This window comes from Micromonas commoda, chromosome 5, assembly GCF_000090985.2.
Source record: "Micromonas commoda chromosome 5, complete sequence".
NCBI classification, from domain to species: Eukaryota; Viridiplantae; Chlorophyta; class Mamiellophyceae; order Mamiellales; family Mamiellaceae; genus Micromonas; species Micromonas commoda.
Window position 1 is genome coordinate 161,659 of NC_013042.1, and position 22,691 is coordinate 184,349.

The following is a 22,691-nucleotide window of genomic DNA, read 5'->3' on the forward strand; positions in this document are numbered from 1 at the left end:
GTCGCGATGGGGCCCGCCGGTAGCGCCGCGGACGTCCTTGGACCACTGCTCCATGGTGTGAGCGTCGGCGACGGCGAACGACGAGGCCGCCGCGGCCGCGACGAGCAGCAGCATCAGAGCCCACGGCCGCGTCCATCGGGACGGGCGGGAGCGCGCCATCGCGCCCCGCGCGCCCGGGGTATCAACGAGAGGCCGCGTTCGCCCCTGTCGAAGTGATCGGACGGTTCGCGTCGAACGGGCGAGGGGTGGAGAACCGCCCGTCGCTCGGCGCGCGTCGTCGTGTGGCGCGGGGAGCGCGTCGATTGGTCCGAGATGATTGACGAGCTCCCGATGTAACATCCGGAGGGCAACCAAACCGGTTTTTGGCGCGTATGTGTAGCAGTCATCAAACTTTCGGAAATGTCGATCGGTTTCGTGAGGCACCGACTTTTGTCATCCAGACGGAAGCGACCCGAGAAAAGACGGTTTGTTCTCGCCCGTGTCAAAATTTGGCGCCGATACCAGCGACGCCATCATCACCTCAAATCTCGCGGTTTTTTCTTCACATCATCACAAAGACGAGTCTCTTGTTGAGACGATGCTATTGTACAACAGTGTTCCGCCTCGCCGGTCAATCGCCGTTGGGCCTCGCCACCCCGTACTCGCCCGCGGGGGAGTCAACCACCGCCACGTACGTCACGACGCTCTCCCGGGCCGCCGAGCTACCGGACGCCTCGACGGGCGCCGCCCTCCTCGTCGGCGCGGGCGCTTGATGATGATGTCGTTGCGTCGCCGCGTCCATCACCGGCGCGGCGGGGGCCGAATACGCCCCGGGGGGCGCCGCCGCGAGAAGACGCCAGTCCACGGGCTCCTGTCCCATCTCCGCCCTGTTCTTGACCTCCCTCGCCAGCCTGCACGACACGCACGGCGCGCAGAAGCACGCGGTGAGCACGTCGGTGTGCTCCTGAATTCCGTAATTCGACGCGGCTCTGTTCGCGATGTGCGCCAGGTACCCGCCGCTCGCGACGTTACCGAGGCCGGGCAGCAGCTGATTGAGCTGCGAGAGGCCGAGGATGATCCAGCCGGTGGCGCAGCAGTCGCCGGCTTTGGCGTCCGACGCGGCGCGGCCCACCTGGCACGGCGTGCAGAACGTCCCTCCGAGGCACGTGGGTAGGTCGTCGAAGCAGTCGAAGAGGTTGGAGGTGTACGCGCGGCTGTCGGGGTGCATCATCCGGGTGTGGATGCCGCGCGTGTCGCCCATGGGCCACAACGGCGGATACGTGGGCGGCGGGAGGAACGGGGGCGGCGCGTGCAACCCGGGGCTCACCCCTAGGGCCCCCCGGGGGTATCCTCCCTGGTGGATCTCGTAGGGGTTCTGGTGAGCCGTCGCGGGATACTGGACCACGGTGGCCACGGGCGCCGGGTTCGGGCCGTAGCTCGGCGCCGCGGTCGGGACGGTGCCTCGCTTGGGTTTGTTCTCCTTGTCGCTCATCTCGAACGTGCGTTCGGCGTCGCGGAGGGAAGTGATGAACGGAAAGAGCCAGGCTGGAGGTAAAAAAAAACCAAACGGGACGCGGGCGTGTTCATCAACAGCTCTCCGCTGCGGCTCTTCGCTCGTGTTCCGCCAACGGGGAGGCCTCCTCGTTTCAAGCCTACGTGTGCTACCTAACGCGCGACGACCGCTTTGGATCAGGGCTCGTCCTTTCGTTCGTTCTCGGGATCCCGCCCGCGCGATGGCCCCTTCCACTTATACTCCGTGTCCGAGTAGGCGTCGTGCCAGATGCCCGCCTTCGCGTAATCGTCCCTGCACTTCGCCAGCCTCGCGGCGTTTCTCTCCGAGACTCGCTTCTGCGTGCCCCGCCTCTCCCGATCGGTCATCCTGGGCCAGTTTTCGATGCGTCGCATCGTGCAGTCGTCGTTGACGATGATGGGCCCGAGGTCGTCGAGCGCGACCTTATCGCCGAACTTAATCTGACGCACCGGCCCGACGTCGTCGTTCGACCCGCTCGAGCACACCGGCTCGAGCGCGGGGATGGGTTCGTCATCCTCGCCGCGCCTCTCCTCTTCCTTCCCGGACGCCGAGGCGGCCCCGCCCGCCAGGAGCGCGAGCAGGAGCATCGCCACGAGGACCGCGACGCGAAGCGCGTGCCGCATCGATCCGAACCCCGCCGCCGCGCGTCGACGCGTGCCCCCGCGGCGAAACTGTGATCCTCCTTGATTTTCTCGAGGTATTTTCCGCGCCTGGCAGTCGTCGTCAGTCATTCGCTCGCCGGCGCGCCGTCACTCGGTTCCGAGCAGCAGTCGCCGAGCGCAGACGCCGGCATGGGGGACGACGATGAGGAGGTGGTGGACAACACCGCCAAGGCTAACCGCGCGGACATGAACAAGCTCGGCGGCGGCGGCGGCGACGACGACGGCGGCGTGGACTCCGACGCGGCTAAGAAGCGCGCGCTCGAGATGGCCAACGACGATCTCAAGAAGGAGAAGGAGGCGGAGGCTGCGAGGCTGAAGGAGCTCATGGCGGTCAAGATATCGCAGGAGGACGTCGCGACGATCGTGGGCGAGATTGAGGTGGAGAAAAAGGCGGCGGAGATGAGGCTCAGGGAACACGGCGGAGACGTCGTCGCGGCCCTCAAGTCCTACGTCTAAAGTAGGGATCTAGAGCACGTGAAAGGAGAAAGACTGAACACACAGTGCTGGAGAAGACGGGCTCTTCCCGAAACGCTTCACCGGCGCCCCTTGATCGCTCGCCCCCTGGAGGACGCGCCTCGGCCGTTCTTGTCCCTCCCGGCGGGACCCGCGTCCTCCGGATCCGCGATCCAATCCGTGTCGTAGTACTCGTGCGGGGGCTCGGTCAGCGCCAGCCGCCTCGCGCCCCTGTGGTCACCCGTCGCGGGTTGGATTTGGCCGCCAAACTTGGTCGACAAGCACACCGAGTACCAGAACGTGTCCGCGTTGGTGCACCCGTCGTCGTAGTTCCCCCGGCGGTTACGCTTCAGCAGCGACATCTCCAGGACGCCGTCGACGACGACCCACGTGCTCGCCTCGGCCTTGATGGGCGAGTGAAGCTCGCCCTCGACGACGGGCTCGCCTCGCACTCGAACGCTGACAAACGTGGACGTGAGGTTCACGCTCACGTCGGTTGCCACCACACAAGTCGCGGGCAAAGGGACGAACACCTCCACGTACGTCTGCGTCTGTCGCCACTTGTACGTCCCGCAGTCCTCGCCGAGGTTGTGTTCGATCTCGAGCTGGCGGTAGGCGAGCGCGGACTTGTCCTCCAAGGTGGCGGCTTCCGCGGCGCGAGCCGCGAGGAGGTCCGTCTCCTCTCGCGCCTTCATCCTTCGCATGTCGTCGGCGTCGAACTCGGGGGGTCTCGGCTTGGGTTGGGCGCGGCCGTACAGGTCCTCCATCGAGGTCACCTTGCGCTCGATGCGGTCCACCTCGTCTGCGGGGTACGCGGTGAGCGGGTCAGCGGTGAGCGGGAACGGCCCATCGGTTCGTCCCGGGGCGGTGGGCGTTATTTTACGCGATCGCGGGACGGAGGTGGAGGATCGGGGTCGGAGCGCGCACCGTCCTTGAGGACCGCCATCTTGCCGTGCTTGCGCATCCAGCGCGCGAACTTGGGCTCGGTCTTCTCGGCGGCGTCCGCGAAATCGTTCTGGCGGCACCACTCCTTGTGGAAGGGCCAGTACGCGCGCTGGCACTTGCGACTGCAGAAGTGGATGCTGTGGCATCGGGCGCACAGCGCGAGGTCCTCGGTGCATCCGCAGTTGCCGCACTCCTTCGGGACGTGCTGCTCCTCCTGGAAGTGCGCCGCCATGGACGACCGTGGACGGTGGGTGGATCGGGGTCGGGACGGAGACGCGCGCGGGGGGAACTGTGGAGGGGCCGTGGTCGTGTCGGGGACGCGACGTGCGGCGGCACCGAGGCCGGGAGCCGAGGGGGCGCGCGGAAACGCTCGCAAACGCCGACTGACCAAAGCTGACGTGGAGATGGGGCGAGGTACTTTTCGCTCGCCGGTGGATAATTGGCCCCGCCACTTCCAAGCGAGCGCCCTCCAGGGAAGGCTCCAGTCGATCGGAACGATGCTCGCGGCGCGCGTACCCACCACGGCCGCCCGCGCGGTCGCGCCCCGCCGCGTCGGCGCGAAACCCCGCGCCGCCGCCGCTCGCGCGCCGCCGCGGTCACCACTTCGCCGAGGCGCCAATCGCCGCCGCTTCGCGCAAATCGTCGTCGTCGCGGCGGCGGCTGGCGATTACTCCAACGAGATCCCCCCGGCGATGCCGCTCGTCACCGTGGTCGAGCCCGAGACCAACCGCACGTTGCTTTGCATGCTACGACGCCGATTCAAGCTAGGGGACGGTCAGGAGCGATGCCTGTGCCTGCCCCTGGACCACCCCATCGACGTGCTGCGAGGCGAGGGCCTCGACGAGACGGAGGACCTCTCCGACATCGGCGACGACGAGCTCGCCGCCATATTACCCGACATGTCGATGGAGCTCGCTAAGAAGGGGATGCTGCTCCAACGCAGTGCGTTCTGCATGACCGTGCGCGGCGCCGTGCGGTTCAACGAGACCGACACGCTGGTCATGGACACCGGCGGGGACGAAGAATCCGAGGGCGTCGAGGTTGCCACGTTCCAATCGGGAGGCAGCAAGTACCTCGTCTACGCCCCGATGAACCCGGTGCTCCTGGTCACCAAGGAGGACCCGGGCACGGGGGAGCACACGGTGATGTTCGACGAGGAGATGGACGACGACGTGCTCGAGGAGAACATGGCCGCCGTCGAGGAGGAGCTCACCGACGCGGAGAGCGAGCTCTTCGACGACGTGGCGGGTCTATTCGACGATGACCCCGAGGAGGACGTAGGAAGGGGCGGAAGGGGCGGAAGGGGCGGGGGTGGACGTGGGGGCAGGGGTAAGGGCGGGGGCGGGCGCGGGGGTGGACGCGGGAGCCGCAAAAAGTGAGAGACTCGCCACCCGCGCCGAGTCCCCGCGTGTACGCGTCGTGTGACGCGTGATGTTACTCCAAAAATGTTGACGCCTTCGAAGGTTTACTAATATTATCACAAATGGTACAGACGCTCACCAGCCCCGGAAGCGTCGCATGGCCTGCCACCCCGGCGGCGGCTTCCCCTCGTTCACCGCCACGTTGTATTTAACGTACGAGCTCATCAGGTACGGGTGTATCGGCGCGGTGAACAGCGCGGCGAGAAAAAACGCCATCGCCGCGTAAATCTTACCGGGCGTCCCGAGCGGCGGAAAGCTCGAAGTTTCCGGAGCTCCCGCGTCCCGAAGCGTCACCCGCACCGACCTGGTGACCCCGCCCGTGAACTTCGCCACCGCCGCCGCCTCGGTGCCGACGAACACGTCGTTTTCGCCCCCGTTTCCGCCGTAGGACGCCGCCACGGAGACCAAGCGCCAAGCCCCGAGGTCCTCGCCCGCCACCGGCGTGTACGCGACGGCCACGTCGACACCCGAGAGCGCGGCGACGCGGCACGTCACCGCCGCCGCCGCCGCGCCCACCCCGGCACCGTCAAAGTCGCACGCGCTCTCGTACGCCTCGACGACGGAAAAGGTCCCGAGCGCGGTGACGTTGACGAAGGGCGTCTGCGCGCCGCGAGCGTCAAACGCCGGAAAGTTTGGCACGTACGTGGCGGGGTCAATCGCGACGGTGACGTTGGAGCTCGTGCCGTCGCACTGCGGCTCCCACGGCCAGAACCCGGCTTCATAAAACGCGGGCACGAACCCCCGGCGCGTGTGCCACTCGTCGCCAATCTCGTGCGTCGCCTGAAGGTCCGCGTAGACGCCGCCGATCGCGACGCCGCCTCGCAACCCCCGGTACTTTCCGTCCGCATCCGGCGGCACGAGGTACCCCTTCACCGCGGCACCCCCGTTCGCCGCGGCGGTCGCCTTGGCGAACGTCAGCGCCGTCGCCGGATCGACGTAGCCGCACGCGCCGCACGTGGACGTGTCCGTGAGCGGCGTCCACGCGACGGGGGTATCGCCGGCGACGAGCTTGTTCGTCGAGGGGTCGGCGGTGACGAATTGAACCGTCGGCGCCGACGCGCTCGCGAGGTGTTTGGTGTGGACGTTATCGGCGGTCCACGAGCCGGTGACGACGCGCGCGGCGATGCGACCGGCGACGTCTTCGTCTTTCGCCGCGAGCTCGATCGCGGCTTCAACCTGCTCGCACACGTTCACCGACGTCTCGCACGTCTTCGTTGTTCCGAGCTGAGTAAACGAGTTTTGCGCCCACTGCGCCCACTGCGTCGAATCCCACGAGCACGACTTGCCGGTGGCGTCGGCGGCGCACACCAGCGGGGCGGCGTTACAGTTAACGCACACGCGCTGACGCATCTCGTGAAGTTCGGCGTACCTCGTCAAGTAGAACGAGGCGAGTTCGGCGTGTGTGGCGTACGCTGCCGGTTCCGGGGTATTAACGGCGGCGAGGGAGGTGACCCCAGAGGACCGCGTGAGGACGCGTCCGTCGCCCACCGCCCACGACCCGTCGTCTGTGCCGAGGTTGAGGGGCCCGGCGGAGGCGGCTCGGTGCGCGGGTTTGGTCGCGAGGCACGCCACCTGCACGGTTCGTTCGCACGCGCCGGTGGGATGGAGCGCCAGCATCGTCGGTCGGTCCACGGCGGCGAGCACCACCTCGGTGTACACCGTCGCGGGGGCCTCGATGGCCCTGAACGTGTTCCAGTGCGCCCTGCGGAAGTACGCGCCGTGGAAGTTGTTGGATCCCGGCGCGGTGACGCGGTAGTCCCACGCCATGTCTCGCGAGTCCCTGTCCTCGTGGTTGGCCCACCCCGTCTCGTAGGAGATCATGAGGATGCCGCCCACGAGGCACAGGAGCGGGAGGACGACGAACGCGGAGAGTCGCACGGCGCCGTTCCACGCGGACGTCTCGTCGAGGAACCGGTAGGGCCTGCGGCCGGTGATGACGCCGTCGGCGCTCATCGCTGCGGCTGGAGGCGAAGGCGGGTCCCGGTCGTCTCGTTGTGATGTCGGCATCGATGCGTCCAACGGCTTTTTGGTGTTTTTTGGGATCGGCCTCATCGATGCACAGTAGCTCAGTCAGGAAAAATACGAAAAAGAAATGGGGAGTAGTAAACGGTCGTTCGTGCCCGATCCTACCCGACGTTTCGTTGGAAAGGAACAACGAGCCAATTTTGCCAGCTACGAGGAACCTCTCCCACGTCCGGGTCCTCCACTGTGTGAGGCGCGGCGCGACCGCCAGATCCCGTCGCCCGCCCGCTTCGTTGATCATGGGCGTCCCCAAGACCAAGGTACGCGCCCTCGCCTGCTTTGCCCGCCTCTCTCGTCCGCGCATAGTCCCCGATGCCCCAGCCTTTCCGCCGCGTCTCCCGAGATTTCCGATCGCTGACACGCCCAATTCCGTCGACCCGACGAACGCAGTGGTCCCCGGAGGAGGAGGAGGCGCTCCGCAAGGGCGTGAAGAAGTACGGCGCCGGCAAGTGGCGCTTCATCCAAAAGGATCCGGTGCTCGGCAAGATCCTGAACCAGCGATCCAACGTGGACCTCAAGGTGAGCGCGCGCGCCACCGCCGCGACCCGTCCCTTTCCCACCGCCGACGGCCGCCCGCCCGCCCGAAGTCGGGGGGGTGCCCTGTCACCGCGACACCGCGCGCCCGCCGGACTTTTCGCCGCGACGCCGACCGAGCCCCGCCTCCTTCCCCATCGCAGGACAAGTGGAGAAACATGTATCCCGGCCACAGCACCGCGGATCCCAACCCCGACTCGGTGAGATCGCGACCCGCCAACACCCGCGTCGACGCGAAGATTTCATCTCCCCTCGGAAGCCATCCATCCTGTCCCTTTGGCGATGAGAGTTTTTGGTTTTTTTTCACCCTCGCCTCGCGCACTGACTCGTCCGCCCGTCCCGCCTCTCCCTCCCAGGACGACGACGACCGCAAGTCCGGCAGCAGGTCCCGCGGCAAGAGCGGCGGCGGCGGCGGCCGCGCGGCGTCCGACAGCGGCGGCTCCCACCACAGGCGCGGCGGATCGGCGAAGGATCACCCCGCGAAGCGAGCCGGCGGATCGGGCAAGGATAACAAGGACCACAAGGACCACAAGGACCACAAGCGCAGGAGGCACGAGAAGACCGCGGGCGACGCCAACGGCACCCACGGCACCCACGGCACCCACGGCGCGAAGGGCTCGGAACAGGGCTCGGAACCGTACCTGTTTTTGGTGAATGGGCAGTACAGGACGGCGGAGGAGGTGACGCGCGACGCGGCGAGGGCGGTTCGCGAGGCGGAGAGGGCCGCCGCCGCCGCGGAGGAGGCTGCGGAGGAGGCTGAGCTGTGCGAGCGCGAGGCTTGGGAGGCGGAGAGGCTGGCGAACGAGCTGCTGGAGGAGGCGGAGAGGCAGAAGCGCGCGAGCGACGCGGCGGCGGCGGCGACGAAGATGGGCCCCGCCGCTGCCGCGGCTGGCGCGAGCACCATCTTCGCCGTCTGACGACGCTCGACGCGCCTTCGCCGTCCGTTCGGGCCCTCCCCCTCCGACGCCGACGCATGTACATGAGACACGACGCGGGATGTACGCACGCGATATTAGCGACCAGCCACGCCGCGGCTTAGACACTCGAGACTGAAAACCAAAAAATAGCGTGGACACCTTCGCGCTCCGGGGTTTCCTTCTTCGACGACGGTGCGTCGGTGTTTGACGATATTTTCATCGGCTAAGGATCGGCGACGCGAGGGGCTCGGGTGGATTCACGGGAGCCCGGTCAGCGGCCCGCCGCCTCGTCTATCTTTGCTATGTGAGTCTCGCCAACCTCGGTGAGGTGAAACGAGTGGTTCTTTCCTCTTACGATCTTCCCCTGCGCGTTCCTCGCGGGCTCCGTTCGCACCCTCCCGATCTTCTTCATCCACTGCAGCAGTCCCTTCATGTGCCGCCTGCTGTGCACCCCCACGCCGTCCGACGTCGCGCGCTCGTACAGCTGCGAGACCGTCATCCCCTCCCCGTCACGGACGATGCGCAGGAGCTGCGCCATCGGTCCGTCGCTAACGTCGTAGTGCTTCGTGTTGGGCCCGGCCATCGTTCGGGTCCAGGCGCGCGTCGCGTTGCTCGTGAACGTCGCATGCCTCGCGGGGCACCTGCGCGCGGGCGCGGGGATGGTCGCGCGGTCAGCGGGGACGGTGGAGGCGGCGGGTGTGGACGGGGGCTCGGCTTAGGTTTTCTCATCGGGGGTTGGGCGGGCGAACGAGCCAATCCCCGGGGATCGGGAACGGGTCAGGGTGCCGAGACGACATCTCCGGACGTACCTCCTGATGAGCGACAACAGCCCCGACATCGCGCCGACGAAGTCGGACCTTTCGGTGCGCCGGGTTGTGCGTCTAGAGGCCGTCTCGAGGCTCTCGTGGACGAAAACTTCGTGGTCGGTTGCACGGATATTGGCGGATATTTTGAAGCTTGTCCGATTTGGCTGTGCCGCGCAGCCTTCACTCCCCTCCCGCGCGAAGCCTTTAGCAAGGCGGCGCGAGAGCGGGGAACTAGCTCTGGGCGGCGCCGGGGACTAGCTCCGGCCGCGGACCCGCGGGATACGACTAGCGCATCCCCGGCCACGCCCGACCCGGCTCGATACGCGTAACAGTCGTTGTTGCATTTGGAAAAGGGGCGGTTGACAAAGGCGAGTGAGCAGCTGGCGTCGAACGATGGACCCGCGCGGGGGAGCCCCGGGCCCGACCCCCGGGGACGACTCCCCCGACGGCGTCGCGTCCTCCGCATCCGCGCCCGACCCCTTCGCGTTCGGCCGCGCGCCCGCGAGCCCACCCGGCGCCGGCGCGGGGGACTCGCCCCCGTCGCGACGGCACCGCACCACCGGACCCGCGGGCCAAACGCACGCGCGTCGAACGCCCTCCTCCGCGTCCGCCAAGAGCTACACCACGCTCCAGGGGACGCCGCACCCCCCCGGGCCACCCACCGGCGGGCCACCCACCGGCGGGCCACCCGCCGCCGGCGGCAGCCACGTCACCCTGCGCGGCACCCCGCTCCCGCCGACGCACACCCCGGGCGCCAATCGAGGCGCGCCATCGTGGGCGTGGCTCCCGAAGGACGGCGAGGTGTTCGCCGCGGCGGACCCGGGAACGTGCCGCCCGATGATGTGCGACCCGATCGTCGACGAATCGATGCGTTCGCCCGGGGTCATCGAACCCCTGCACGTCATGGAGGACGGCGAGTTGGGGTTCGGCGACGAGCCGCACGCGCCGTATCGACTCCCCGGAGACGAGGCTGGACCGGGATTGGGAGGCGCGGGAGGATCATCGGGCGCGGGGTCGTCGTCGTCGCTCGCCGTGCCCGTGCTGAAGGACTCGACGCGTCACGCGTTCGAGGCGAGGCTGCGCGCGGACTGGGTGGGAAGCAGGAGGGTGAGCTTCGGCGAGGCGACGCACGAGTTTTCCTTTGCGACGCCCGACGTTGCCGGATTGGAACGAATAGGCGAAGTCGGCGGCGGCGGCTTCGGGTCGCCCTTTGGCCAAATAGGTCAGACGCCGAACACCGCCTCCACCGGCGGGTCGTCCTCGAGCGCGATCTCGATCTCGAGCGAGGGGTCGTCGCCCACTGTCGGGGGTGACGCGGCGGTGGCCGCCAGGGCGTTGGGCTGCGTGGGTCTGGTGTCGGTGTTTACGGGCAAGTACCTGCAGGCGCGGCGCAAGCGCCCGCACCGTCTGCAGTTCTACTCCGATAAGAGGGGGGTGTACGAGATGTGGGAGGTGATTGGCGGTGCGAGGTCGAAGCTGGGCCGGTGGCGCGCGTGGGGAGCGGCGCTCGGGGTCGACGCCCTCGAAGACGGTAACGCCGAGACGACGACGGGTTCAACGTCCGTCGGCTCGGCTTCGGCGTCTGTCGGCTCAAACCCCCGTTCGCGGTTCATGGGCGACGACGAGATGCGCGCGTCTCTCGCGGACCTGTTCGACCTCCCACACGTCGCTCTCGAGTCGCTCGAGTCGCGGGACGTGTGCATCGTCCGGTCCAAGCAGTCGCCGCGGAGGTGCCTGCTCCTGGTGAGGCTCACCCTGCCGAGCGGCGAGCCCGTCGTGAGCCACTCGCCGAGCCGAGCCGAACCGGACTCCCGCCTGGGTTCGCTATCGCGCCGATCTCTCTTCTCTCGCGGGACCACCCCAACGCCGCGCCTGTCCGAGGGGAGCATAAGCTTCACGGTGCAGAGACCGGGCGGAGATGACTCGCCGTCGGAGGTTAGATCGAGACGAACGAGTCGGACGCTCGAGTCCCCGGTCCGTTCCGGATCCGTCTCCGGCCGCGAGAGCCAGGGCGAGGTGACCGCCTCGTTGGACGCCCTGGACGTGATGTCGCTGAGCAATAAACTCCTCGCCGGGTTCGCCAGGGGCCGAGTGGAGACGCGGCGGTCGCAGAGGCAGGCGTATTTCGCGTGGAGGGCTCACGTTCGCGAGGTGAACAGGTTGCGAGCTCGCGCCGAGATGGTGGGTTTGCTCTACGAAAAAAAGTGGCGGCAGCGGCTCGTGACCGCGTGGGAGCGCCGGACCTCGGAGCTTCGCGCCAAGCGACGGAACCAGGAGCGGATGTGCCTGAGGGTGCGCCAGTGGCGCGCGCGGTGGCACTGGCGGCGGTGCACGCTGGGCTTTGTTCGCTGGCGACGGATGGCTAGAAAATCAGCCGCCGGGGGAGAGTTGCTCGAGCGATGGGCGCGACGGTGGTTAAACTCAGCCGCCGCCAGGTGCGTCGCGCGGTGGCGCGCGCACGTCGCGGACGTCGCGCGGATGCGAACCGCCGCGCGACGCGTCGTCCGTCGCATGCGCGCCGTCAAACTATCCACCGCGTTTGACCGATGGTTTGAACGCGCGACGAACGCGAAACTAGCGCGGGCCAAGATCCGTTCGGCGCTCGCGGCTGCGGGTAAAACGACGACGCGCGGGGCGTTCCGTCGGTGGGCACACGTCGCGGCGGACGCGAGGCGCGGGGCGCGCGACGCGAGGCGCGCGGAGGTTCTCTTCGAGCGGCGGCGGCGGGCGTTCAAGGCTGACGCGTTTTTCGCGTGGACGACGTATAGATTCGAGAAGGTCAGGGCGCGGTATAGGTTCGAGAAGGTCAGCGCGCGGTGGCGCCGGCTGGAGCGCGCTCGGCCCTTCCGCGCGTGGCGCGAATCGGCGCGTCGCGTGCGCGAGATTCGAACGCACCTGCGCGGCACCTACCTGGCGGACCTCGAGCGTCTGAAGCACGCCGCGAAGCGAAGGGGGTTCGCGTGGTGGCGGCTGTGGACGACGGCGACGCGCCGAACCAGGCTCGACGCCGAGGCTGTGCAGCGCACGGAGCGCAGAATTCTCGCGGTGGCGGTCAATCGTTTGAAGCGGGTCGCCGTCGCCGCCGCGTTTGACACGTGGCGCGACGCGATTCGCGCGTCGCGCTTGGAGGCGCGGGCGAGGAGGTTTGCGAATAAGTTAATTTCGCGGGCGGCGGCGTTTTCGTTTGAAGCGTGGCGAGACTGGGTCGACGAGCGCGCGTTGGCGCGCGAGAAGATCGCCGTCGCCGTCGCCAGGATGACCTCATCGACGCTGACGCGCGCGTTTAACTCGTGGGCGCACGCGACGGAGGCGGCGTGGGCGAGGCGCGTCAAAGGTGAGCGGGCCGAGCGCCTCCTGTCGAAAGTGCTCGACTCGAAAATGTCTCGCGCGTTTGCAAAGTGGAAAGAGTGCGTCGAGGATTCCAGAAAGAAGGTCCACTTCCTCTCCGGGCACGAGCGGGCGAGGGCGCTCAAGGCGCAGTGCCGCGCGTTGCGGGTCATGTCCGCGTGGAAGGGGTACACGATCCGCAAGGCGATCGGCCGGTCGACGCGCGAGATGGCCGACAAGATGCTCCGAAAGAAACGCATGGAGGCGTTTCTGAAAAAGTGGCGGCTGGAGGCCAACTGGAAAGACACCGTCGAGCGGCGACGGCTCGTGTCCATCTGCCGCCGTCGTTCGAGCCGCCGCGAGATGGGCGCGAGGTTCGCGCGCTGGCGCACGTACAGACGCGCCGAGCAGCGTCAAAGGCTCGCAATCGCGCGTCTCGTCCACGCTTCGACGTACGCCGCATTCGCCACGTGGCGAGATTTCGCGGCGAATCAACGAGCGTTCCTTCGACGCATGGAGAAGGTGATGCGTCGCTGGCTCAGGCTCTCGCTGTCCTACCCGTTCGAGCGTTGGGCGCAGTCGGTGGACGAGCGGCGACGGGTCAGGGTGGTGCTTCAGAAGTGCGCTCGGCGATTGGCGAACAGGTCCGTCGCCACCGCGTTTTTGACGTGGTCCGATGCGGTGGCAAAGCGGCGGGAACGGGGCGCCGCGGAGCGACGCGCTTTGAACCTGATCCGCCGCATGACCCGCTTGGCCGTCGCGTCCGCGTTCGACGGGTGGTCGGACGCGGTGAGGCGCGCTTCGGCCAAGAGGGAGACGGCGCATCGGCTGCTGACGCGATGGCTGAACGCGCACGCCGCGTATTTTTTTGACACGTGGGCGGCTCACGTACGCGAGAGCCGCTCGCGAAGGGTGGCTCTCAGGAAAACGCTCGCGAGGATCCGAAACGTCAAACTCAACGCCGCGTGGATCGCGTGGACGGACGCGGCGCAGGGCTGCAGGAGGGCGCGTCGCGTCGCGCGGAGGCTGCGAAACCTTCGAGGTTCGCGAACTTTGGCGGGGTGGCGCTCCCTCTGCGAGCGACGAAACGCGGCGCGGGCGGTGCTTCGCAGGTGCGAGCGGTTCATGCACCGCGTGCTCACCGTCCACCTCCGCGTCGCCTTTGTCGCGTGGCTCGACTCGTTCCGTCACAGGCGCCAGGCGAAACGCCTCGCGTACGTCGCGTCGAGGCGGAGCCGATTCGCGGAGCTCGGAAGGCGATTCGCTCGATGGGCCGCGCCGGTTAGGAACAAACGCGGCCTTAACCTTCAGGTGTTGGCGAACGCGATTCGCATGCAAAACGCGCGCGCGGTCAAGACGCGGTGCTTTCGCGAGTGGACGCGCGCGGTGGACGATGGGGCGGTGAGGGGCGATAAGGCGGCGTCGATGCGGACGCGGCACGCGGCGAGACGCGCTATGCGCCGCTGGCGTTTCGTCGCGGCCGCCGGGAAGATGAACCGGCGCAAGATGATGATCGCGACGCGTCGGTGGGCGGGACGTGTCGTCGTGAAGTGCTTCGCGACGTGGGTCGAAACGTCGCGGGTGCGCCGGCGTTTGCGCAGGTTCCTGGCGAGATTGAGCGCTTCTCGACTCGCCGCCGGATTCGACGCCTGGGCCGAAAGCACAAAGCACGCGAAGCGCCATCGCTATTCGCTCCAGAAAATCGTGAACCGGTGGCGGCGCCTACAGCTCGCGGCGCCGTTCGGGGACTGGGTCGACTGGGTCGACGAGGTTCGAAACAACCGCGGAACGATGACACGGGCGCTGAAGAAATTTCGACGCTCGGCGCTCTGGGCCGCGATGTCCACCTGGCGTGAATCGATTGGCCACGCGCGCCGCGAGCGCGCCTTGCTCGACCGCGCCGAACGCGTCCTGCGACGACTCGTCCTCCGCGACGCGTCGCGCGCGCTCGTGTCCTGGCGGGATTTCGTCCGGAGCCGTCGCAGGCTTCGCGCGTTGCTCCGGCGGTGGCGAGCGCGAGACATGGACGTTGCATTCCGAACGTGGCGAACGAGAGCGAACGAAATCGTCGCGCAAAAGTCGGCTCTTCGCGTCGCGGCGCGGCGAATGCTCCGTCACCGCCAGGCCGCCGCGTTCGCGCGCTGGCTGGACGTCGCCGCGGAGGGCAGGCATCGCGCGGGGAACCTTCGCAAGATGGATACGTTCGTCAGGAGGCTTAAAAGCCGAGTCGCCTCGGCGGCGTTTTTCGCGTGGCTCGAGCGCGCCATCCATCTCGCCGCCGCTCGAGCGTCTTTGGAACGCGTCGCGATCCGGTGGACGCGACTGGCGCTCTCCGTGCCGTTCAACGACTGGGTCGACTGGGTCGAGAAGGTTCAACGCGACCGGTTGAAGGTGAGCAGGTTCCTGCACCGCATGAAGACGGTGTACTTCGCGAGAGCTTTTTACGCCTGGGTGGACGCGCGGCTCGAGATGAAGCGCCGGCGGCACGTGATGTCTCGCGCGGAGAGGTACTTCAGGCGGGCCAACGCCCAGGTGCTCTCCAAGGCTTTCAACACGTGGGCCGAAAACGTCTTCGACAACAGGCGCAGGCGCTACGCGCTCGAGAAGATCATCCTCCGTTGGCAGCGACTGCAGCTGTCGGCGCCCTTCAACGACTGGGCCGATTTGGTCGACGAGGTTCGACGCAACCGGTTGAAGGTGAGCAGGTTCCTGCACCGCATGCGGACAGTCAAGACTGCCGCGGCGTTCGCTCGATGGGACGAGAATCGCGCGGAGATGAAGCGCCAGAGGCACGTGATGTCGCGCGCGGAGGGGTACTTCCAGCGAGCTTCGTCGCAATCAGTCACCAAGGCTTTCAACGCGTGGGCCGAAAACGCGGCGGGGGCAAAACGTCACCGCTACTTGCTTGAGAAGATCATCAGCCGATGGCAGCGCCTGCAGCTCGCGACGCCGTTCCAGCGTTGGGCGGATCGGGTAGACGAGATGAGGGGCAGCAGGAACGTCCTTCGCAAGGCGGTACACCGCATGCGAACGGTCAAGGCGGCTGCGGCGTTTGTGACTTGGCGAGATAACTGGGCCGAGCTCAGGCGCCAGCGGCACGTGATGTCGCGAGCCGAAAGATTCTTTGGCGCGCTCACCCGGCGCTCCGTGCTGCGCGCGTTTAACTCGTGGATCGACGAGACGCTCGAGCGAAAGCGCCGTCGCGCCGCGCTCGGAAAGATCGTGATCAGGTGGCGGCGCCTACAGCTGGCGGCGCCGTTCAACGACTGGGTCGACTGGGTCGAGAAGGTTCAACGCGACCGGTTGAAGGTGAGCAGGTTCCTGCACCGCATGAAGACGGTGTACTCGGCGAGGGCGTTTTACGCCTGGGTGGACGCGCGGCTCGAGATGAAGCGCCAGAGGCATACGATCCAGAGGGCTTCCAGATTCTTCCAGAGAGTCGCCAAGTCGGACTACGCGCGCGCGTTTTTCGCTTGGCGGGCCAACGCTTCGGACTTGCGCCGCGCTAAAAAATCGCTCGCAAGGCTGGTGAGCCGATGGCGGCGGCTGCACCTCCACTATCCGTTCCGCGCGTGGCGCGATTGGCTCGACGAGACCCTGGGCAATCGCGACGTCTTGCGCCTCGTCGTGCATCGCATGTCCAGGTTCGCGCTCTTCGGAGCCTTCTCGCGATGGAGAGAGCGGATTGTCGAGACGCGCGAGGTTTCAATCGCGAAGAGGCGGCGCAACGTCGTCGTCGAAAAGTTTGTCCTTCGGGCCTCGCGACGCGAACTCTCTCGCGCGTTCAACCGCTGGGTGGAGTCGACTCGCGCCGCGAAGCGCGCGCGGCGCTCGCTCCGTAAGGTTTGCGCGCGTTGGCAGCGGCTGCGCCTCTCCGTGCCCTTTGACGATTGGGTCGAGTGGGCGGAGGAGGTGAAGAGCAACCGGCTGAAAATTTCGAGGTGCGTCCGCCGCCTTCGCAAGGCGACGGTTCTCGCCGCGTGGGCGCGATGGATCGAGTTTACCGGCGAGTCGAGGCGGCAGAGGGTGCTCTTGGCGAGGGCGACGAGGTGCCTGGCGCGACTGGCGAACCGCGTCGCGGCCCGCGCGTTCGCCCGGTGGAGAGACTCTGTCGGCCGAGACTTGAGGCATCGCGCCGCTCTGCGCAAAATCGTTATCAGGTGGCAGCGACTGCAGCTGTCGGCGCCCTTCAACGACTGGGCCGATTGGGTCGACGAGGTTCAACGCAACCGGTTGAAGGTGAGCAGGTTCCTGCACCGCATGCGGACAGTCAAGACTGCCGCGGCGTTCGCTCGATGGGACGAGAATCGCGCGGAGATGAAGCGCCAGAGGCACGTGATGTCGCGCGCGGAGGGGTACTTCCAGCGAGCTTCGTCGCAATCAGTCACCAAGGCTTTCAACGCGTGGGCCGAAAACGCGGCGGGGGCAAAACGTCACCGCTACTTGCTTGAGAAGATCATTAGCCGATGGCAGCGCCTGCAGCTCGCGACGCCGTTCAGCGACTGGGTCGACTGGGTTGACGAGGTTCAAAGCAACCGGGTCAAGATATCCAGGTTCTTGCAACGCATGCGCACGGCTCTGATTGCCTCCGCGTTTGCGACTTGGCGTGATAACTGGGCCGAGCTCAGGCGCCAGCGGCACGTGATGTCGCGCGCGGAGAGGTACTTCAGGCGGGCCAACGCTCAGGTGCTTTCCAAGGCTTTCAACACGTGGGCCGAAAACGCGGCGGGGGCAAAACGTCACCGCTACTTGCTTGAGAAGATCATTAGCCGATGGCAGCGCCTGCAGCTCGCGACGCCGTTCAGCGACTGGGTCGACTGGGTTGACGAGGTTCAAAGCAACCGGGTCAAGATATCCAGGTTCTTGCAACGCATGCGCACGGCTCTGATTGCCTCCGCGTTTGCGACTTGGCGTGATAACTGGGCCGAGCTCAGGCGCCAGCGGCACGTGATGTCGCGCGCGGAGAGGTACTTCAGGCGGGCCAACGCCCAGGTGCTATCCAATGCTTTCAACACGTGGGTGGAGAGCTCCGCCGATGCAAAGCGCCATCGCTATTCGCTCCAGAAAATCGTGAACCGGTGGCGGCGCCTCCAGCTGGCGGCGCCATTCGGCGACTGGGTTGACTGGATCGACGAGGTTCAAAGCAACCGGTTGAAGCTCATCAAGGCTGTGCACCGAATGCGCGTCGTCAAGACGGCCGCGGCGTTCGCGACTTGGCGAGATGACTGGGCCGAGCGTAGGCGGCAAAAGCGCGTGGTTTCGCGCTCCGAGAGGTTTCTCCGGAGAATCGCGATGCGTTCGACGGCCGCCGCGTTTAACTCGTGGGTCGCAAACGCCGAATACGCCAGGTCCCTTCGGCACGGACTCGACAAGGTCATCCGCCGTTGGCGCAGGCTGCAGCTGTCGTCGCCGTTCGGCGACTGGGTCGAATGGGTCGCGCGGGTCAACGAGAACCGGACGATGTTGCGCAGAGTCGTGCACCGCATGCGCCGCGTCAAAATCGCCTCAGCCTACGCCGCCTGGATCGACGCGGTGGACGCGTCGAGAGCTGAGAATGTCAGGCTCTCCAAGATGGACCGAGTCGCGCGTCGCATCGCGAACCGAACCGTCGCGTCCGCGTTCACGGCGCTCTTGGAGAACGCGCGCGAGGTCAAACGTCTGCGACGGTCCGCCGCCGCCGTCGCCAGGCGGTGGCGGCGGCTGGCGCTCTCCATACCTTTCGACGATTGGCGCGAAGCCATCGCGGGGGCGTATCGAGAACGGCTCGTTCTCGTGCGTTTCGTGCACAGGATGCGAACCGTCGTCGCCAGCGCCGCGTTCCGACGGTGGCGCGAGTTCCTTCTCGACGGGGCGACGACGAGGGCGATCGAGCGACGCGCCGAGATCATGGCCCGGCGGTGGGCGCAAAAGTCGGCGGCGGCGGCTTTCGCCGGCTGGGTGGACGCAGCCGCCGCCCGCGTCGACGTGCGTCGCGCGCTGGCCAGGCACGTGCGCAAGTGGCGTCGCGCGGACGTTTCCTACCCGTTCGTCACGTGGAGGGATAACGTCGCCGAGAACCGGCGGATGAAGGGCTCGATGGAGCGCGCGAAGCGCTTCTTCGGCGGGCGCATGCTAAAAAACGCGCGAGCCCGAGCGTTTCAGACGTGGAAGCTCCACTACACCTTCGTGTGTCGCGTGCGCGAAGCCGAGGACAGGGAGGAGACGGAGACTCGGCGTAAGAACCAGGCGCGCGTCAGGGCGCAGCGCATGGTCCGGCGCTGGACGCTTCGAACGATCGCGGCGGCGCTCGACGCGTGGGCGGCGTTCACCCGCGAGCGTCGCCGGCTGAAGGCTTCGATCAAAAAAGCGACGACGCGGTGGCGGCTGCTACACGTGTCGGTCTCGTTTCACGATTGGGCGTCGTACGTGGAGGACATGCGGCGGGAGAGGCTGGCGCTTCGCGAGTCGGCGCGGCGCATGGTGCGGTTCCAGCTCCTCGCGCCGTTCCAGCGATGGAGGGACGCGGCGTACGTTCGGAGGTGCGAGCGCGGCGCGGTTCTTCGAGCCGAACGTTTCTTCACCCGCCTGCTCCGCGCCGACGTTCTTCGCGCGTTCAACGCGTGGCGCGGCCACTGGCACCACGCGCGTCGCGTTCGTCTCGAGCTCGGCCGCGCGGTGGCGAGGTGGCGCCGCGCCGCACTCGCCGCCGCGTTTGAGCGCTGGCGCGTCTATCGCGACGTATGCGAAACTAACCGCGCGATTTTGCGAAGGGCGGGCGCTAGGCTCCGGAGCCACCGCCTGGGTCCAGCGTTTGACACGTGGCACGCGGGTTGGCTCGAAGGTCGACGCGCCGCCGCCGCGCGGGGACGCGCGGCGAGGTTCGCGCTTCGCCTGGCGCGCGCGACGCTGGCGCGGGCGTTCCGAGCCTTCGTGGCTCACGCCGCGGAGCGCCGGCGGCTGTTCGCCGCGCTTGGTGCCGTCGCGAAAAGATGGAGGTCACGAACGGCGTCCGCCGCGTTCCAAACCTGGTCGGATCGCACCTCGGAGGCTGCTTCGCACCGAGCGACGGTGGCCAAGATCGCGCGTCGTATGTCCCGCGTGCGTCTCGCCGCCGCGGTGGCGAAGTGGCGCGACGAGGTGTCGTTCGGTCATGACGTGTGGGCGAAGGAAAAATTGGCGATGCGAGCGCTTCGACGAATGGCGCGGCGCCAGCTGGCGGCCGCGTTCGACCGACTCCGCGCCAACCGCGAGGACGCCAGGCGTTTGCGCGAGTTACTCGCGCGTTGCCGCGCGCGGTGGGGTAACCGCGCGGCGTCCGCCGCGTTTGACGCGTGGAGGCTCGAAACGGATAAAAAAACGCTCGAGCGCAAGACGCTTCGCAAGGCGGTGCACCGCATGCGCACCGTCCGCGTGGCTCGATCGTTTGCCACGTGGCGCGACACGTGGCGCGACACACGCGCGCTCGCTCGCGCGTGGGAGAGGTGCGAGAGGGCGTTTAAGCGCCGCGCTGTGGCCAAGGTTCGCGCCGCGCTCAACGCGTGGTACCTGTTCGGCGCCAAGGCTCGGCGGCTGACGCTTCAGCGGCAGGCTGACGAGCTCATGTTCCTGCAGGGCTCGTTGGGGTCCGAGCGGCACCAGAAAGAGAAGGCGTCGCAGGAACTTCACCGCGCGAGGCGCGAGACGGAGGGCCTCGTCGTTCTCGTCGAGCGGCTGCAGCGCGAGACGGGCGTGCTCCTCGACCAGGTTGCCGAGCGCGACGCGCAGATATCGCGTTTGCTCGAGGAGAGGGACCGATCGTCGGTTGCGACATTCTCGCGCCCGCACGATCGGGTCAGCGCCGTGCTCGCCTCGCCGCCGCGGCGGCGGAAGACCCCGCCGCGGCCGCCCGCCGCCGAGCCCGCGCCGACGAGCATCGAGATCCGGGAAGAGCCCGTCGCGGAGAGTCCGGAGAGTCCGGAGAGTCCGGCGACTCCGGAGAGTCCCGAGCGGTCCGACTCTGACGAGGAGGACGTGACCCGCGAACTCTTCCCCGCGGACGACGCCACCCCGCCGCCTTCGAGACCCAGCCGCACCCCGCCGCCGCCGTCGCCGCCACGCGCCTCCGACCGGCGCTCGAGCGGCGGCGGCGGCGGCGAGGGGACCGGAACAGAGAGGACTTCGAAGCGCACCGCCCAAACTTCGCACTCTCTTTTAACGTCACACCCGTCGCACGACCCGGGACATTACGCCTCGTACGCGGCGAATTGGGCCTCCGGTCGACGGTCCACGACGGTCGACGACCTCTCCGTTCGTCTCTTCGCCCGCGTCCGTCCGTTCGTGGACGGCGACGTCGACGTCACGCGATCGCTTCGGCCCTCGCGTCCGGGCGCGAGCGACCTCGACGTGGTGACGCGCCGGGGCGAGGTTCCCTTTCGAGAGACGTTTCAATTCGACGGGGGGGTATTTTGGGAGGATGACGACGACGTCTTACCGGCGACGACCGCGGCGGCGTGGTTAGCCGACGCGACTCGACGCGGCCGCGACGCCACGATGCTCGTCGTGGGATCGGATAAGGGCGGTAAGACGCACGTGTCGGACGCCGTCGTCGCGGCGGCGGCGGCGTTTCTGGACTTGCACGCCTTCAGGGTGAACGAACGCGCGGCGGCCGAGGCGGAAAAGGGGAGCCCGCGAGGGGAAAAGGGGAGGGCGAAAAGAGGGTCGGAGTCGGCTACGGGGTCGGCTTCGGGGTCGGGGTCGGGGTCGGGGTCGGTGGGAGTCGAGTCGATCGTCGAGACCGGGCTGTCGATTTCCGTGTACCAGACCAGGGGTCTACACGCGGACGACTTGCTCGCCGGGTTCGGCGGCGCCGCCGGCTTGCGAGTCAAACCCGGGCCCGAGTACGCGGAGGGTGTCGGACAAACTGTCGGACAAACCGGGACGGACGAACCGGGGTGGAACACGCAGACCGGGGGTGGTTTGCTCTACGAAGTCGAGGAGTTGACGCGCGTGGATTGCGCGGACCTTCGCGACGTCCGGGAGACGCTCGCGCTGGCTCGCGCTCGTCGCGACGGGAAAAACGGTTTGAAACGGTCGGCGGGTCCGTCTGAAACGGCCGCCGCGACCGTCTCGGAGCTCTGGATCACCACGACGGAGACGCGAGTGTTAAACCGCGGTCACGGATTAAACCGCGACGACGGCTTCGGCGACGAGATGCGGCGAACGGTGCACCGACGATGCGCCCGCGTCGTCGACGTCGGCGGCGGAGACGGCGTAACGTCGTCCACCCCGCTGTTCAACCTCGGCCAGCTCGTGAGAGGCGTTACGGGCGTTACGGGCGTTACCGGTAACGCCCCCGACTGGCGCCGTTCCGCGCTGACCAAGATCATGAAGGGGCCTCTGACGGGGACGGGGACGCTGAGCGTTTTGGTGGCGACGGCGGCGTCGGAGGCGCACGCGGCGGATGCGCTCGGCGCCCTCAGACTGGCGGCTGCGGCGAAACGGCTGCCGGGCCGCGGGCCGGGCGTTACGGGCGTTACGGGCGTTACCGGGCCGGCCGGCGGCATGGCGGTGCGCAAGGTGGTGGAGCGTCCCGCGCTTTCCAGGCGGGAGAGGCTGGAGCGGACCCTGGAGCTGGCGCGGTCTACGGCGAGGGCGACGGTGTTGTCGGAGGGTTTGGGGGAGATGACGACGCCGCCGGGCCGGCGGAGCGCGGCGGAGCGACGGGCGCGGGAGATGAGCATGGACGTTCAGCTCACCCCGGAGCACGTCAGGTTCGGTCTGAGCCCGACGCAGGGAGACGCGCGGACGCCGGGACGATCGTTTCGTCCGGGGCCGAGGTCCGCGTCCAAACGAGGTCCGCGTCCAAACGATGACTCAGACGGAGAGGAGGGAAAAAACCGAAAACGAGAATGACTATGAAACCGTAATACGACGATGGTACTGTAACACAGCGGCGCTGACGCCCGCTCTCGATGACCCGCGTGGACTCCGGCGCCGCCGTCACCTCCGCTTACGCTCGCCCTCGCCCGTTTGGTGATGCACGACGTACAGGGGCATGAGTAAAGTGCCGCCCCCCGCGGAGACGTTTTCAGCTCCGAAGAGCGCGGCTCCCCTCCTCGCCGCGCAAAACTCGATGA

General features: G+C 67.5%; 9 protein-coding genes across 9 annotated transcripts; 4 read left to right on the forward strand and 5 right to left on the reverse strand.

The window, feature by feature from the left end:
* Positions 1-516: 516 nt before the first annotated feature.
* Positions 517-1,493, reverse strand: MICPUN_108212 (predicted protein). The gene has a single exon (XM_002502340.1). It carries the CDS (start codon positions 1,469-1,471, stop codon positions 611-613), a length of 861 nt encoding a protein of 286 aa, XP_002502386.1. The 5' UTR covers positions 1,472-1,493; the 3' UTR covers positions 517-610.
* A 121-nt stretch (positions 1,494-1,614) lies between these two features.
* On the reverse strand, positions 1,615-2,165 carry MICPUN_108213 (predicted protein). The gene has a single exon (XM_002502341.1). It carries the CDS (start codon positions 2,131-2,133, stop codon positions 1,669-1,671), a length of 465 nt encoding a protein of 154 aa, XP_002502387.1. The 5' UTR covers positions 2,134-2,165; the 3' UTR covers positions 1,615-1,668.
* Positions 2,166-2,301: 136 nt separating this feature from the next.
* Positions 2,302-2,628, forward strand: MICPUN_58343 (predicted protein; the record flags this gene model as incomplete). The annotated part of the gene is made up of 1 exon (XM_002501965.1): positions 2,302-2,628. One exon carries the CDS (start codon positions 2,302-2,304, stop codon positions 2,626-2,628), a length of 327 nt encoding a protein of 108 aa, XP_002502011.1.
* A 77-nt stretch (positions 2,629-2,705) lies between these two features.
* MICPUN_58344 (predicted protein) lies at positions 2,706-3,802 on the reverse strand (the record flags this gene model as incomplete). The annotated part of the gene is made up of 2 exons (XM_002502342.1): positions 2,706-3,427; positions 3,553-3,802. The coding sequence occupies 2 exons, from the start codon at positions 3,800-3,802 to the stop codon at positions 2,706-2,708; spliced, it is 972 nt and encodes a 323-aa protein (XP_002502388.1).
* Positions 3,803-4,268: 466 nt separating this feature from the next.
* MICPUN_73114 (predicted protein) lies at positions 4,269-4,778 on the forward strand (the record flags this gene model as incomplete). Its single annotated transcript, XM_002501966.1, has 1 exon — positions 4,269-4,778. A coding segment is annotated over one exon (510 nt), but the record flags the coding sequence as incomplete, so codon positions are not given.
* Positions 4,779-5,030: 252 nt separating this feature from the next.
* MICPUN_50166 (predicted protein) lies at positions 5,031-7,043 on the reverse strand (the record flags this gene model as incomplete). The annotated part of the gene is made up of 1 exon (XM_002502343.1): positions 5,031-7,043. One exon carries the CDS (start codon positions 7,041-7,043, stop codon positions 5,067-5,069), a length of 1,977 nt encoding a protein of 658 aa, XP_002502389.1. The 3' UTR covers positions 5,031-5,066.
* Positions 7,044-7,045: 2 nt separating this feature from the next.
* Positions 7,046-8,464, forward strand: MICPUN_58347 (predicted protein; the record flags this gene model as incomplete). The annotated part of the gene is made up of 3 exons (XM_002501967.1): positions 7,046-7,273; positions 7,404-7,532; positions 7,691-8,464. The coding sequence occupies 3 exons, from the start codon at positions 7,046-7,048 to the stop codon at positions 8,462-8,464; spliced, it is 1,131 nt and encodes a 376-aa protein (XP_002502013.1).
* A 271-nt stretch (positions 8,465-8,735) lies between these two features.
* MICPUN_58348 (predicted protein) lies at positions 8,736-9,302 on the reverse strand (the record flags this gene model as incomplete). Its single annotated transcript, XM_002502344.1, has 2 exons — positions 8,736-9,105; positions 9,274-9,302. The coding sequence occupies 2 exons, from the start codon at positions 9,300-9,302 to the stop codon at positions 8,736-8,738; spliced, it is 399 nt and encodes a 132-aa protein (XP_002502390.1).
* A 361-nt stretch (positions 9,303-9,663) lies between these two features.
* MICPUN_58349 (predicted protein) lies at positions 9,664-22,467 on the forward strand (the record flags this gene model as incomplete). Its single annotated transcript, XM_002501968.1, has 1 exon — positions 9,664-22,467. The coding sequence occupies one exon, from the start codon at positions 9,664-9,666 to the stop codon at positions 22,465-22,467; it is 12,804 nt and encodes a 4,267-aa protein (XP_002502014.1).
* Positions 22,468-22,691: the final 224 nt, after the last annotated feature.